The sequence below is a fragment of the Lethenteron reissneri genome, chromosome 11 (genome assembly GCF_015708825.2).
Source record: "Lethenteron reissneri isolate LAM-NWPU_2019-01 chromosome 11, ASM1570882v1, whole genome shotgun sequence".
Lineage (NCBI taxonomy): Eukaryota > Metazoa > Chordata > Hyperoartia > Petromyzontiformes > Petromyzontidae > Lethenteron > Lethenteron reissneri.
Window position 1 is genome coordinate 13,069,664 of NC_083789.1, and position 16,960 is coordinate 13,086,623.

The 16,960-nt window shown below is 48.8% G+C and overlaps 1 protein-coding gene across 2 annotated transcripts in view; it reads right to left on the reverse strand.

Moving 5' to 3' along the window:
• Nucleotides 1-982: 982 nt before the first annotated feature.
• ANKEF1 (ankyrin repeat and EF-hand domain containing 1) overlaps nucleotides 983-16,960 on the reverse strand; it is a 37,002-nt gene continuing 21,024 nt past the window's right edge. Inside the window, exons 6-13 of one of the 2 annotated variants that reach the window (XM_061550208.1) lie at nucleotides 14,952-15,145; nucleotides 9,462-9,755; nucleotides 9,203-9,363; nucleotides 7,749-7,940; nucleotides 5,922-6,148; nucleotides 5,344-5,564; nucleotides 4,710-4,838; nucleotides 983-1,764 (exon numbers count right to left, since the gene is read on the reverse strand). In XM_061550208.1, coding sequence (XP_061406192.1) covers nucleotides 1,603-1,764; nucleotides 4,710-4,838; nucleotides 5,344-5,564; nucleotides 5,922-6,148; nucleotides 7,749-7,940; nucleotides 9,203-9,363; nucleotides 9,462-9,755; nucleotides 14,952-15,145 — 1,580 coding nt within the window. In that variant the 3' untranslated portion in view covers nucleotides 983-1,602. Of the gene's footprint in view, nucleotides 1,765-4,709; nucleotides 4,839-5,343; nucleotides 5,565-5,884; nucleotides 6,149-7,748; nucleotides 7,941-9,202; nucleotides 9,364-9,461; nucleotides 9,756-14,951; nucleotides 15,146-16,960 lie in introns of those variants that run through there. The other variant, XM_061550209.1, reaches the window with a different exon arrangement.

Consider the following 16,960-nt stretch of genomic DNA (forward strand, 5'->3'; position numbering starts at 1 on the left):
GCCGCTACACGTCCCACCACTACTGTTATTTTGACCGCTCTGTTGCGCCTGCAAGGGACAATGATATGAGGAAAGTCAACAGTGGTTGTCCTGGACACAGACTCGCCCCGTCGTAGTAATGTGGAATTCCCACCAGGGGCTCAAGGCTGTAAACGTGAATTGAGCACTGTCTCATTGTTCATTTGAGCAGGAAATCACTCCGACTTGATCTGAACAGTGAATATCCACGTGTATAGTAGTAAGCTGTGGTATGTGTGCAGAACCCACTATTACATTAACTCCGAACTGCACCCTTGCGCTACAATTGATAATGGCGGCAGCACTGACACCTTCACATATCAGAGGATGAAGAAGTTGATAGGATATGCACACTGCAGTGTTATGTAGGAACGTTTGTATCAATATAAACGAATTATTAGCCACACACTTTGCATAGTCTGCTGTGTACGTACGAGGGTCGTATTTTTACACGCAGCTCGGAGGCAGATGTAGAATAACCCGAGATAAGATTCACACACAATTCTATGGGTAATGATTCTATGGTTAACTAAGTGTTTTCCACGTACGAAACAATGCTATATATCTATATTTTAAGTCCTCAGTGACAGGCTCAACCCAGCGTGAAGTTAAAGCCGAGGGATCCGGCTTGGAGAAATTCAGACCGCCACGCTGGACAGCTCCCCCCTGGTGTTCCAGCTGGGAGATCAGCACCCCCTGCTGGACAGCTCCCCCCTGGTGTTCCAGCTGGGAGATCAGCACCTCCTGCTGGACAGCTCCCTGGTGATGCTTTGTCTGGAGATAACATCCTCTGCTAGACTGCGCCACCTAGTGCTCTTTCTAGAGCTCAGCACCCCCTGATAGATGCATAACCCAGTATGCAGCACCTCGACTCCGAGCCAGGGAGGTCATAACTTCCTCAGCTGCACCTGTGGGGAGCACCTATCTGAACCCTAGGCACAGGCTACATCTCGCATGATCGATGTGCGCATTGAAATGTTTTTATTGGTACAACATTGGAGGATGAAACAGATTCACGACTGCAAATGCTCAAAGCAATTTAAAATTATTTTGGAAAGACAGAGCAGAAATATCCCTGTGTCAGCTACATTGAGGCACACGCAGACATCAGTGTTGTGTGCCGCACAAATAAGGTCACCTGCAGCATGAGATACACACGGGGGCACCACAGATCCTCAGTTCTCAACACGGGGCAGCAAATGGCTGAGGTTACACAATGCACAGGGCACATGTGCAGCGGTGGCACTGACAACTATACTTACAGGTTTGATCTATGAGGTCATTGCTTGATTTGGCACCTTTTTATAGACTAAACCCAGCCATATATCTCAGTCAGCTTAGGTCTGTCAAAATTGTGCAGTTTTCTGTAAAGTTCAAGGCAAAGAAACCACGATATCTCGTAACAAATACATTTTTGCCACCTGGACACAGATGCCAAGTTCCGGATTATCCAGGTCAAACGTGGGTTAAACCCCACCAAGGCTTATGGTTTTTGATAATCCTGCAAGAGTCGAGTGCATTATCGTGCCCTTTGCAACGGCCATCTCACCAAGCAGGGGCAAGTTTAGTCCTTTGAGACGAGGACTAGTCCCTTGAGTCAAGTGCCCCGAACAGCGCAGCGCGCTGTGTTACCCCCTTCTGAAAGGGCATTTGAAATCCTGGGAAATCGATGTCTTCTGAGAAGCGCTGCCTCAGGGACTCTTTCTTTTGCAGTAGCGCTGGAGTGCTGGCTTGGGAGCGCCAGTCCTGGAGTTCCACAGTAACACACGCACACGTACAAAGGCAGCGATCCAACATATAGCCTACACAGAACGCCGTTAGCGATCGTCTATCAAGGCCGGCACGACGCATAGTGTGGTTCGTCGTCTTTGTCCTCCAAGTGATTATGTTTACACACTATACCAGGTACTCATTAAACTTGGAAAGACCCAAGACCGGTTTTCGATAAATGTTACTTATGTTGACTGTGATCAGGAATCGAACTTGGGTAGCTGCGTTAGTAGCGCAGTGCACTAAACACCGCACTACCACTCCGCGTGCATAGAAATACACACACGGCATTCCTAAAGTTCAGTGGTTTGCATACTGAGCTATAATAATTACGTATTTATCCAAGAAAATCTCAACTGAGTCTGAGGACTGTTTCAAGAAGGGCCTGCCACATTGACATGTTTGCCCAATACCAATTACCGTGTGCGCTTTTAGCTATGGACGGAACCTGAAGTATCTTGAGGAAACCGATGCAGAATGGGGAGAGAAAACACTATCTCCACACAGAAGGTGCCAGATTCAGGAATCAAACCTAGGCAGATTCTTATTGCTGTAAGGTTGACGTGCTATCAATATGCCACCCTATGAATCTGGTGATCTGAGTTCGATTTCGGCAAAGGAAATAATCAGTGCGGTGATGTATGGTAACACAAGTCCAATAACCAGCACAGCATGAGAAGGCCTTCACCAAGCATTGGATTGACAATGGCTGGAATTGATAGATATTTCTCCACATGATCAAGATACATCTATGCAACCTTTTTGCCAGTATCAAAATGATGAAAATATATATTAATAGATACCTTTTGCAAGGCATGAAGTCTGCATTAACTACACATACCTGTGGCAAAACTATTTGGTATTTGAATATCTTAACACCTGTTTCATTACTCTTTGGTATTTTCGGTAAAGTCACATAGATATAAAATTAATAGATCACGACGTTTCGATCCCAACACAAGCAACCGTCATCAGGTGATACAAAAACAGCAGGAGAACTGCTGACGCAGGAGAAAGAACTGCTGCAACACGAGCGTATAGAGACTTTAGGTGGGCTCAACCCAAGGGTACAGTGAAGGAAAAAAATATTTGATACCCTGCTGATTTTGTACGTTTGCCCACTGACAAAGAAATGATCAGTCTATAATTTTAATGGTAGGTGTATTTGAACAGTGAGAGACAGAATAACAACAACAAAATCCAGAAAAAAGCATATCAAAAATGTTATAAATTGATTTGCATTTTAATGAGGGAAATAAGTATTTGACCCCCTCTCAATCATAAAGATTTATGGCTCCCAGGTGTCTTTTATACAGGTAATGAGCTGAGATTAGGAGCACACTCTTAAAGGGAGTGCTCCTAATCTCAGCTTGTTACCTGTATAAAAGACACCTGTTCACAGAAGCAATCAATCAATCAGATTCCAAACTCTCCACCATGGTCAAGACCAAAGAGCTCTACAAGGATGTCAGGGACAAGATTGTAGACCTACACAAGGCTGGAATGGGCTACAAGACCATCGCCAAGCAGCTTGGTGAGAAGGTGACAACAGTTGGTGCGATTATTCGCAAATGGAAGAAACACAAAAGAACTGTCAAGCCCAGAACTACACGGGAGGATCTTGTCAATCATCTCAAGGCAGCTGGGACCATAGTCACCAAAAAAACAGTTGGTAACACACTACGCCGTGAAGGACTGAAATCCTGCAGCGCCCGCAAGGTCCCCCTGCTCAAGAAAGCACATATACATGCCCGTCTGAAGTTTGCCAATGAACATCTGAATGATTCAGAGGACAACTGGGTGAAAGTGTTGTGGTCAGATGAGACCAAAATGGAGCTCTTTGGCATCAACTGAACGCCGTGTTTGGAGGAGGAGGAATGCTGCCTATGACCCCAAGAACACCATCCCCATCGTCAAACATGGAGGTGGAAACATTATGTTTTGGGGGTGCTTTTCTGCTAAGGGGACAGGACGTCACCGCATCAAAGGGACGATGGACGGGGCCATGTACCGCCAAATCTTGGGTGAGAACCTCCTTCCCTCAGCCAGGGCATTGAAAATGGGTCGTGGATGGGTATTACAGCATGACAATGACCCAAAACACACGGCCAAGGCAACAAAGGAGTGGCTCAAGAAGAAGCACATTAAGGTCCTGGAGTAGCCTAGCCAGTCCCCAGACCTTAATCCCATAGAAAATCTGTGGAGGGAGCTGAAGGTTCGAGTTGCCAAACGTCAGCCTCGAAACCTTAATGACTTGGAGAAGATCTGCAAAGAGGAGTGGGACAAAATCCCTCCTGAGATGTGTGCAAACCTGGTGGCCAACTACAAGAAACGTCTGACCTCTGTGATTGCCAACAAGGGTTTTGCCACCAAGTACTCAGTCATGTTTTGCAGAGGGGTCAAATACTTATTTCCCTTATTAAAATGCAAATCAATTTATAACATTTTTGACATGCGTTTTCCGGATTTTTTTGTTGTTATTCTGTCTCTCACTGTTCAAAATAAACCTACCATTAAAATTATAGACTGATCATTTCTTTGTCAGTGGGCAAACGTACAAAATCAGCAAGAGATCAAATACTTTTTTCCCTCACTGTAAGTGGGCGGAGCTAGAGCTGGAGTTTGTACGTAAATGTAAGAGATTAGCATGTCAATGTGAGACGACTCCAGCAACCAGGGGCTGTGCCAATGAGGAGATTAGAATGCCAATGTCAGAGAACCAGGCAACAAGAACAAAACCTGTTTCATTGCCAGAAATGGTAAAACCTATTTTTCTTTTTAATCAAGACACACCCTTGTTAGCGTGCGATTGGGGTCCAACGCTCAAGTGAATAATGACCAGTTGGTTTGATGACGAATGGAATGCGACGGTCGTTGCTGCTTTAGTGGTGGCGGCAGCGGTGGCGACGGTGCGAGCTCACCGTCCTGGGAGTGAAGGTGACGTTGATCTGGTTGGCTCTCCTGGCGAAGCGCGTCGCCTCGTGCAGCATGCTGCTGCGCTGTGCTCGCTGCGCCCTCGCGACTCCCTCGGTTTCTTCCACCGTGCCCACCTATCAGTAGCAAATGGGGACGCCCGAGAGGGGGGGGCGGGGTGGCTTTCATTTTGGGTTGCAGGGGGCGGTGACGTGGCCCAGCAATAGCGCATGTCGCCGCTTGTTGCAAAGTTTCGAGTTTCGAATCCGGCAGGCCGCCCTCGTTAATGCTGCGGGTGTTATTAACTGCAACGTTCTACACGCTCTGTGCTTCACAGTGGACGTTAAAAAATCCACTCGCATCATTCTCAAGAGTAGGCCGTGATGTGCCAGTGTCATGGGACAATTTTTGCCAAAGTAAAAAAATGAGCTGAAAATTACTCTATTTGGATTCCACAAAGCAACATCGCACCTCCGAGTGGCAGACTAATTTTCCGCTTGCAGGCCAGGTGCTGAGCCGCCTTGTGCCCGAGAGGAACAGTTGCCACCGTGGGTTCCCCTTAGAATGTGTGACATGACATATGATGCAAGGGCTCCGAGTTACCGAGTCAACGTGACCCTTAAAACTCTGCAGACTGCCGACCTTATCAGCGGGGCGCTGGTCTCTGGCGGGCTGGCTCGAGGTCTCGGTGGGGGAGGTGTGTGGCCGCGAGCTCGCCCTCGCTGATGCTGCCCGCAGGTCGCCCTTCTTGCGATTTCCGCCGCGGCTCTCCTTGACTTTGGGCAGGGCGTCGAACCGCGCCTGCAGCACGGCGGTAATGCGAGGCTCCCCGAACGCCTGCGCCACTTCCAGCGCCGTATTATCTGGCAGAACAGTAGCACGTTTTATTTTATTTTTTTACAATTTGTTTCGCGGGCAATTTGCGTCTCATATGCCTCAGAATTTCCGTAAAGGGTAAAGCACTAAAGCCAATTTTTTCTTCACCAATTTGATACTGGCCAAAAATAGGTCCCATAGATATAGCTGGAGAATTTGGAAGGTGCACAGTTTTTTGGACACGGAGGACTGGGCGGGAAACTACGAAGAGGTGGGAAGGAAGCTAGAACCAGTGCTCACAATAATTGCACAACCTCTGTGGTCCTGTTTATACACCCATGAATATCAATGTCAACAATTGACAAACCCGTCTTTTGCTAAGGCAGTGTTGCGGTTGACACCACCTTGCTTGTTCCTCTGAGCCAGGCGGGCACCCCGCTCCAACAGCAGCGTCACGCAGTCCAGGCGGCCGCTCTCAGCGGCTCGCATGAGTGCGGTGGAGCCACTGAGCGTCATGGCGTTGGCCTCGGCGCCGGCGTCCAGGAGGAGCGCGGCGATGTCCGCTTGCCCCGCGTGGCACGCGTGGTGCAGCGCCGTCCATCGGTACGCGTCACGGGCCTGCACGTCGGCACTGGAGCGAGCGGCACGTGCGATTCAGTACGTGTGGTATTATGGTGCAAGGCTATAATCGCGAAAGAACTCTGCTTCACGCAGCCTGCAGTTAGTTTCGCAGTTGGGGGCGACGTTTTTGCCAAGTGTAATCCCAATTGAGTAAATTGTGGGTAGTTTTTTCGAATTTGGCAGCTTTGGATAATGTCCACAATGAAGCTGACAGCACATATATCCGTTACGGTTATTACACCCGCAGTACTAAACAGGGCGGCCTTCTGGGTTCGAACCACAAACTTCTGTAATGAGCGGCAAATGCGCTACTGCTGGGCCATGTCACCGCAGGGAGAATGGCTCAGTTCACACGCACAGTGTATGCCCGAGTACACTCACGGGCGGGGTCCATGGCTCCGTTCACACAGTGTAAGGCTGTGGCTTTCCTGGGTAAATAACAGAGGTGTGGACTCGAGTCATGTGACTTGGACTCGAGTCAGACTCGAGTCATGAATTTGATGACTTCAGACTCGACTTGGACTTGCATAACAATGACTTTGTCCCACCTCAGAGGTGTGGACTCGAGTCATGTGACTTGGACTCGAGTCAGACTCGAGTCATGAATTTGATGACTTCAGACTCGACTTGGACTTGCATAACAATGACTTTGTCCCACCTCTGGTAAATAATAATATACACAGGACGAACTTGACGTGGGTAGGCCTTCATCCCACAGTGGATGGACAAATACCTGTAAATTGTTATTCATATTACAGCAAATGCTCTGTTGACCGGCATCCATAGGGAATGTATAGTGCTGGTTAAGCAAATACGCGTATGATTCACCAAATTTACGTAAAACTTTTCAAGAAACTAAGCACACATTTTAACTATGCTATAAGAAATTAAATACTCTCTTACAGAGGTACTCACCGGTCAGTTGTAGGGCCTTCTAAGTTGATTATAGAGTAGTGAGGACGTTTAGAGCTCAATATACAGTAGCACAATACCGTATGTACAGTACAGACTGCCACTCGTGCCAACACTCGGCAGCGTCCTGAAGCTTCCGTAAACAAGAGATCAATGATAAGTGCACGGCAAAGATGCCGGATGGGTGTCGGAATTTTTCTGGATACGTAAAGGAAGATTTGTATTGGCGTCTATGACAGATGCCGGTTCATAGAGCATTCCGAATGGTAAAGTGCCAGATAACGGAGCTTTTGCTGCACAAAGAATTGGTCAGTGCACACAGCTGTTTATGGTTCACGACAGAGGGGCAGGGTGTGCCTCAGGACAGGCCGTTTGGGCGTATGGCTCAACACAAGACAAACGTCAAAGTGATTTCCTGCTCAAATGAGCATTGAAGCGGCGTTCATCTCCCGCTTACAACCCTGAGCCAGTGGTAAAAATTCCACATTCCCATGACGAGGGCAGGGATTTTCATAGAACAATCACCGTTCACTTCCTCACAAAGTAGTTCTTATTTTATTAACCCAGAGGAAGAGATTATGGGTTGAGTCAGCCACAACCAGGATTTGAATATGCAACCTACCAACTGCCAACCGCGGAGCCACGCATTCACACGCACACACACTGTGAGTGCAAGCAGGCATGAGTGTTGGCCAAACCCGAGCTGTAACAAGTGCGCGGCGAGCTCCACGTTCCCATGCGCAGCGGCGGCCATGAGCGGCGTCTTATAGAAGGGGTCTCGCACATCGACGGGGACGTCCTGGGAGAAGGCACGCAGCAGGGACTCGCAGTCACCGCCGCGCACCGCCGCCGTCACGCCAACGAAGGTGCGCTCCGGCGCTGCCATGTACCTGCGGTGGACAGGGGCACGGCGCGCGTGCTGGGGGCATGCTCACGACGCCCATCCCACCAGGACGCCGCCAGCAGTTTTCAGAATCAATCACCGATTTCTTAAAGTCGGGGATAGTGGTAATCGATTCCAGTGGAATGTTGGTAATGAAGGCACCAATTAGCATAAGTGAATTAGGCCCACCAATAAATCAAAGAGAAAGGTGCAGCCGTGTAATTGCTTCATTGTGCCACTCCTGGTGTCAGGGCATTCAATGGAGAGGGTTTTAGATGGCATTTCGTCTACTCTTCCACACTAAGCAGGCGTGTTGAAAGAAGTAGGCGCATCCACACTTTACATCACCACACGCGACCTGCCGATTGACTAAATGTAGTGAACCCGTTCATGCAGCAGAATGGAGAGTGGCAGCAAGATTTAAGAAACGTACGCTGAGGTGGCCAAGATGTTATCTCCCTTGCCTGGTATATAGGAAGCCATGGGTTCGATCCCGACCCGGACACCTGGCTATTTGGAGTTTGCATGTTCTCCCCGCTGGTCATATGAATTTTTCCCCAGGCCCTCCGATTTTTACCTCCACATCTGTAAACAAGCATTTAGAGTATTTGGCAGCTATTAATTTCCAAGTTATAAGCCACTTCCTTGAGCTACCATATGTGGCCAGGTCGCTTCTGAAAAAGAACTGTATAACTCAGTGGGCCTTACCTGGTTAAATAAAAAAAAAGTTTGTACACATTTGTTTCATCTGCCACACCGGGGGATGGAATCGAATCGGTGACCTCTGGATGGCAAGTCCAGCGTGTTACCCACACCAACAATGTGGCAGCTCCCTTCATTTCTCAGTGAGCACGTTACGTGTATTGCTCTAGCCATTTATACGTGGCAAACTGGAAGCAATTCACCAATTTTTCATGCGGTTCATTCAAAATACAAAAAAAGCTAAGTTTAACAATCCGAGTAAACAACGTATATTGCAAAAACCTTCTGCCTGATGAATTTGCATTTCATATTTCTCGCTGTGCCTAAGTCCTAGTAAATACGCAAGGACTGTGGGGCCCCGTGCTCACCTCTCCGTGTCGTCATTCACGTTGTAGCGTGGTTCACAGTTACCGTTCGTGTGCCTCGTTCCGTAACTTTACGCCGGGCAGTGTTTACCAAGGCACTTTGTTGCACTCCATAAAACCCTCAGCCTGAGTTGCCTGTGTTTGTAAGCCTTGACTAGCAAGCGATAGCTCCGTTGTGAGAAAACCGTGCGGGGGGAGAGACCAGGCTGAGTCGTCCTCGATGGGGTGGGCAGGGCGGTGGTCCCGGTCAAAGCGTCCACAGTCCGTGGTGAGACTCAGCTGCTCAATGGCATGCAAAGGAGGCCCCCCGTCTGCCCGTCTTGGGGTTACCCCCTCTGGAACCACACAGATGGGCAGGGGCACCTGCCAAGGACATTTGGCATGCATGTAAACATTACACTGTGTTCAAACAAAGCTGCTGTAAAAAAAAGGTGCGGTGACGTTTAATGATGACGCTTCACCGTGAATTTCTTGGCCTTCCCCTTGCGGCGACCCTTCTTCCCTTTCTTCCCTTTGGGCTCGAAGGCACTCATCAGGTAAGACTTGGCCAGGTATTTGTTCCCCTTTAAGAACTCTTCCAACACCACCGTTCCCTTTTTGTTGAGGTCGTGAGCCTGAAGGAGGAGCTGCGTCTCTGGTGGCCCCAAGGGCGGCGCCCGTTGCCGATGCAGTGCATCCAGCAGCTGTTCCCAGGCCAGGGAGCCGTCCGGCCCGCACACGGCTCCCAGCTCTGCCCGCAGGTCCTCCTTGTACTCCTGCATCCAGATGGACAGAAATGTCTTGAAACAAACAATGACAAAAGCGGCATAACGTGACATTGAGTTTGAAGTTCGTGTTCCTTTTCTTTGACCAGGTGATGACTCAAAGAGACCAGGAGAGTTTAATTTGCAGTAAGGAAGCAATTCGAAATCAGAGTATAATAATAATAGTACAATTTGTAACGCGCGCAAATTTGCAGACGTAGTGGCCGCAACTCAGAGGCGCGGAGCCAAGCTCAGAGTCGCTCAAAAGCATGATTGTAGAGGTGAGTTTTTAAGTGTCTCTTGAAGGAGGCGATTGAGGTGATGCTGCGAATGTGCAAAGGGATATCGTTCCAGACTGTTGGGGCTGCCACCGAGAAGCGGCGCGTAGACATGACCATCCTGGATCTTGGTATTGAGAGGAGGTCGTGAGTCGTGCTGCGCAGGCATCTGCCGTGTGCTGAGCTGCAAGTTGTCAGTAATGAAGAAAGATACGGCGGGCAGGCGGATATGAAGGCATTGTGGCAGAGGCAGGCGGTCTTGTATGTGACCCTACTGGCAATGGGGAGCCAGTTGAGAGCGCGGAGACGAGCTAGTGAGTCGAGGCGGGGATGAGTGTGGGCAATGACGACGCGTGCTAGGTTATTTTGTAGTCTTTGAAGCTTCCTTAGGTTGCCAGCGGAGGTCCGGACAAGGACGGAGTTACAATAGTCAAGGCGAGACCCAACTATGCAACATGCCAAAGTGTTGGCAATTTCAGTAGAGATCAGAGGACGTATGTGTCTAAGAGCCTTCAGGTGAAAGTTACATGAGCTGATGATATGGTTGGTTTGACGGTCGAAGGATAAAGTTGAATCTAGGATGACACCGAGGTAGCTGAAGTGGTTGGTGAACTTGATGCTATGACCGAAGATGTGTATGTGTGTGGGGAGTGCTGCTGAATTGAGACGTTGCTTGGTACCTAACATGATGGCCACTGACTTTTTCGGATTAAGGGCTAGGTTGTGTGCAGTGAACCATTGTTGCACGGCGGTGGTACATTCCGAGAGCCTCTCGAATCCAGATGCATTGCTAGAATCGATGGCGGTGAATAGAATCGTGTCATCCGCGTATGAGTGATGCTTAACACCGAAGCTTGCAATGAGTCGGCCGATCGGGGAAGTGTAGGCTGTGAAGAGCAGGGGACCTAGAACAGAGCCCTGGGGAACCCCGCATAATGCTTTTGTTTCAGGCGATGTGGACATGCCCACCCTGACTGAGGATTGCCGGTCAGAAAGGTACGAAGCTATCCACTTGAGTGCTGAGCCGCATATACCGAAGTCGGATTTCAGGAGGGAAGTAAGGAGCGAATGGTTGATGGTGTCGAAGGCTGACGAAATGTCCAGACTTACAAGTGCAACAGTTGAGCCGGAATCAACGATCGTTAAAATGTCATCGAGCACCCTAGTGAGTGCTGTTTCTGTGGAATAGTTTTGACGGTAAGCTGACTGGAAGTTGCAGTAGTTTGCGGAGGAGGTGACGTGTGGTTGTAGCTGGGCGAGGGCTAGTCGTTCAAGGAGTTTAGAGAGGTTCGAGAGGTTAGTGATGGGACGATAACTAGATGGGTCATCCGGATCTAGATTTGGTTTCTTTAACAAGGGAGAAACCAGGCCAGATTTGAGGTTGGACGGAAAACACCCCGAAGAGAAGGAGGCATTTGCGATGTTCCTGATCATGATGGCGAGTTCCGGAGCACATTGCTTGAACAAGGAACCTGGGAGCACGTCGAGTGGAGATGACTTCAAAGGAAGTGATTCAATTAAAGCGAAAACGTCTTTTGTAGACACAGGCTTTAGCATAGTTAGAAGAGTGTCTGGGTTAGTGCTTACAATTTTAGGTACCATGAGCGGGGTACAATGGTGCAATGTGTCAGTAGACGTGCACGAGTTTGCGACGGCGATTAGCTTGTTGTTGAAGTAAGTATTAAAAGAGGTGGCAAGTTTCAGTGAGGCAAGGGGATCGCTAAGGTGAGGGACCATGGTGCTACCAGGATGGAGAAGATCTTTGAGAGTTTTCCATAGAATGCGCGGGTTTCCGGTTGCTTTTTTGATGCGTTCCTCAATGTGGGAGGAACGTGAGACAAGGATCAGTTTGTTAGTTTTCCTGCAGGCGACTCTGTAAGCAAGTCGATCAGCAGGTAGACCACTGCGGGATGCGATACGTTCAAGACGCCTCCTGGTTCGCTTAGCAATGATGGCATCTCTTGAGAGCCAGTGAGTGTCGTGAGAAGACTGCCTAGCGGTTCGTGATTTTAATGGAGCTAGTTTGTCCAGCGCCGCCCTCATGTCAGCTTCTAGTTGGAGAGCGCAGACGGTTGGATCCGATGATGGGGATAACATTGAAAGCGAGTTTGCAAGGAGGTGACGAAAAGCAGAAAATTCGATACCCTTAAAATTACGCAAGTTGCGGGTGAATTTGATGGTGATTGGCTTCGGAAATTGGAGGGAAGAAAGTATAAGGCGGTGGTCGGAGTAACCAGTTTGGAAAACTCCCAGCGCAGTGATGCGTCGGTGCTGGTTAGGTTCCAGAACCAGGTCGAGCATGCTCTCAACGTTTGTTGACGAAGCTCTGGTGGGGCCTGAGTTTGTGATGACCAGGTTATGGCAGGCCAAAGTTGACTCAAGGTGACTATCGATGGAGGCTGGGGTATTGCCGGGGCAATTGAAGTCGCCTGTAAGCACGAGCCTGTGAGATGGGTTAGGAATCAGATATAGGAATTCCGAAAGCTCATTTACGAAGGTGTTGATGCTGCCATCTGGAGGGCGATAGATGGAAATAATGTAAAAGCACTCGTTGTTAGTAGTAAGGGATACGGACTGGACCTCGAATGTGGCCTGAGCCATTGGTAGATGGAGCTCTTTAATTTTCAAGTGAGCATTGTAAACGACCGCTAAGCCACCACCCCGCTGGTTAGTTGCGCGAGGTTTATGTAGAACCTTGTATCCTGGGGGCGCAACTTCCAGAGAGATAGCTGGCGGGGAGTCTTGCCTGCACCAGGTCTCAGTGATGAGCAAAAGGTCGATGTGGTGGTCCGAGATGGTATCATGAATCAGGGCTGATTTATTAGTGATGGAGCGTGCGTTGAGCAGACCGAGGCGGATATGTGAAGGTAGATGTGAAGATCCGTGCAGGTGAGGCATCGAGGGAACAGAGGAGTTGGCTGGTTCGAGGTCGACCTGTGAACGGCGGCCCCTGCCACCTCTGCAACCACGGTGCCGATGCGGTCTCCGACGTTGGCCTCGGAGAAGCCCAAGGACAGAGAGCGTCCTCAGGAGTGCGGGTTGCAGGTGCAGATGATGAAGAGACGGTGCATGTCGTAGCCCTATTATATCAGCCCGTGCTGCAACGGTGGTGCGGATGAAGGGGCCCGGATTCGGATGGACTCCAATCAGCGGCTCAGCTGCCCTGAGCAGCAAGTCGAGGTGTCGTTGTCCAAGCTCCACGCTATCAGCAAGCACTTCCCCGTACGTAGCGGATGCAAACACGCCCGTGTAAACACTCGCTGAGCGCGTACACGGGCGTGCAGAACCACGCAGGCGGGGCGTACAATGGAGCAGCCAGAAGTACACGAAGTCCAGTGGATTAGCTGACCATGCTCTGTGCTCCAGCTCGCAGGTGGTGCAGCAGGATGGACGTACCTCGCAGAGCTCCCGTTCACTGGTGGTGCTGGGCAGCAGGCAAGCCAACTCTCTCGTGTTGAGGAGATGACAGTCTGCTACGCGTTCCCACTCGCTGATGGTGGTGAACGTTGGACGGAGCACGTAGATCTCCCACTTGCTGGCGATGCTGGGGCACGCCAAGCTCACAGTCGCTGATGGTACCGGAAGAGGTGCCTTGTGAGGACGTTGCTGGTAGAAACCGTGCCCGGGGCGGATGTTAAGCCGCGCCGCATGAACAATACAGCCAGCGTTCTCCAGCTTCGTGAATCGAAGCAACAGGCCTCGTTTACTCGCACTGCCCAACAGCTGTGCGATGAGGCAGTTGAGGCGAGTTGTGTGGCACTGCAGTAAACGGCATTTGTCGGCTGTTGTAGCGCCGCGAGGCGTGTGCAGTGAACACCGAGGCGGGCGGGTTTGGGTGCAGGGATCGGCCGCCACCCAAAACTCGGGCGACGCCAAAGTAATAATGAAAATAATGAAACAAAATAAATTATATGAAAAATGTAATGGAAGATGAAAGTAAGAAGAGTGGTGGTGAGTGAAGAAGGACGTGGGTAAGGTACGAGGTGTGGTTACGGTTGATAAACTGTGAGAGCGATCCGGGACTGCAGCCAGCTGCGGCGCTGTCGCCAGGCTGCGTGACACTTGCACTGTGACACCTGCACTGAGACACTTGCACTGTGACACTTGCAACAATTTTACAGAAGAAATTGAAAGTAGTGCGCAGACGTGTTTAAATGTTAAATAACATTAATTCCCTGGAATGAAAGTTGGCGCAGACAAATGACTATTCAAAATTATTCGTCGTAAAATTAACTTACAGAAACAATGACTTAGGTTTAAGATGATAATTGCACTCGTATGTAAACAGACAAGGACATCTGTGAAACACATAAGGGGCAGAATGGTCAGAAGAAGAGCTGAATTTGCAGTTACACAGCTGCAAAGGGAATGAATAAGAATTTTGCTAGATTATTAAATTGAGTGTGTCTCTCTCCCTGTCTCCTAATTTTTTCAAGCTTTTGCACCGTGCCACTCACCGTGCCACTCATTGACATGCTAATTTCTCTAACCCCTCCCTCTCTCTCCGCCCCCGCCCCTCTCTCTATTTAAGGCCTCGACACAGAGGCGTGGTTTCTCTGTGTGCCTATGTGTGTTCTCTCTTTATGTATCTCTGTGATATCTGTCTGCTTATATGTCTGTCTATATGTCTCTGGTTCTGTGTTTTATCTCACTCTCAAATTTAGCCTTCTCAGGAAGAACGTAATCAACCAGGTAGGGTGTTTGACTGTTGTTATCCGACTCTCTGTTGTATTACATTACATTTCTAAGTATACTAGATTTGTGTTTCTATTTCATTTATATCTGATGATGATTGCTTGTGTTGCAATCGAAACGTCGTATGCTAGTATTTAATTTATTATTTTCTCTTTATAAGTGACTTTACTGAAAGAACCAAAGAGGAATGAATAAGGTTGCATGATCCCTGCAGTGGCCCATGCGAACTCCCTGCCTGTGTCCAGTCGTAGAGGCGAACTGCCCAGGGTTGAGAACACACTCCCTTTTTGCCGTCCGCAGGCGGCCGTTGGGAGCGTGCGAACAGGCGTTCCTCCTTGCGGAGGGCCTTCACCGTCACCTTGTGGCCAGACTCCTTGGCCAACATGCGACCCGTCTGGCGTTCTGCATTCTTCAGCTTGGGGTTACAACCTGAATGTAGATGGTGGCACACGCGCACTTGGTCACCAGCCTACGTGCAACGCAAAGTGCACATAGGCTTAAGGTTGCCACCTGGTTTCGACCCAGACGAGTGACCCGGACAGTCCGGGAATTGCCATCTGTGTGCTCGGGTTGGCAGAAATTGATTTGTACCAAGATCCGCAGGCGTTGTGTTGAACTTCAGCACAGTAAACTGCAACGGTTTGATATACCTAGGCCAGGGGTCGGCAATGTAAACTAACAATAAGGGGCATTTTTTTCGAATTTGGGTAAAAACCTCTCAATATTTCAAGAGACGCAATGCATGTAAATACGAAACGGTGGTCCTTAATAAATAATGCCATGAAGTAGTTGCTAAAGAGCCGCATGCGGCTCCAGCGCAGCAGGCTGCTGACCCCTGACCTCGGATGACTCAGAAATACATCCGGATTTGGTCTGTGGGAAAGGTGGTAACCCAAGCATCTGCACTAGCATCAAATTGGCGCTCAGAAGGCACATAATGAACAAGTGTTAAACAAAACAATGAGTCTGTAAACTTATACCCTAGTCCATGTGCATACACCCAAACATTACAGGAAGTTTCCAGACTTTGGCGTAACAATTGGCAGATGTTTTGGTGTTGGGACAGACATCTCTGTCATAACCACCACTTGTGGTTGCAATAGTTGTGACAGTTGTGGGTGGTGTCACCATTACTCAATCGTGTTTATTTATTATTTGTTTACCCAGCAAAGCCTCATTGAGTCTCAAGACAGTGTCGGGAGGGTCTTGTCAGGTGTCTGCAGTAGGGGGCGACAATTGCATTGTTTCCAGATTAATTGGTTTGCGAGTAATTTTCTTAAATTTGGCAAGTGTTGACCATGACGCCAGCATACAATGGCCAACTGTTAATCGAATGACTTATTTAACATCCACCATGAAGCGGACGAGATGTAATATTTGTGGTCCATACACCCAAAGACGTTAACGGACTACCGAATTGAAGCTGAAAACCTACGCAAAAGTCCTTAAGGACCTGGTACAATGTGGATGTTTGTTGTCTTTGTTTTGTTGTTGTTGCTGTGCTCACGAACCACGGACCTCCCATGTAAACGGGATCATCTGTGTGATAAATAAAATAAGCTGAATCTGTCAACTCGCTACCACTCAGTCATGCCCCTGTTCTTTATCCTTTGTTTACTTTACTGAACATTTTCTGTTAATTTGTACGATTGAATCAGATCAGAAGCAGAATCTCTACTTATCCTGGAGACATCCGTTGAGCCATGAAGCTCTTTTTCACAGGTGTCCAGTATTTGTAAGCATCTTGAGATGCCATTGAATTACAACTGTGCGTGTATTGTTTTCCCCAATTGTATCAACCGTGCGTTATCGGTGTCACGTCATGAGACTAAGAATGCTTTTGTATCTCTTGCACAGCGGTGCCTCAACCGCGCGCGTAGAAGATATTACAGAACTACTTCTGAGGTTCCTTCAAGCGGCCTTTGTGTCCACATCAGGGATACACTTCACCGTGTGTGCTGCTACAGAGAAATGTTCATTGCATAGGCGTCACACTCGTGCCTCAGTCCTTCACAGTGGCAGTAGTCATGAGTGATCGTGGACCCATGAGTAAAAGAGGAACGTTATATTCTTTGGGTCTTTCGGTAAAGCCACGTAGATAGAAAACAGAATAAAAGTAATAACAATATCACGTTTCGATCGCAACACAAGCAATCGTCATCAGCTGAAAAAAGAGGGGGAAAGCTGCTGAGGCAGGCTATTTCTAAAGGTTTATAGATGGGCAGGGCAGCTAATGTTAATGTA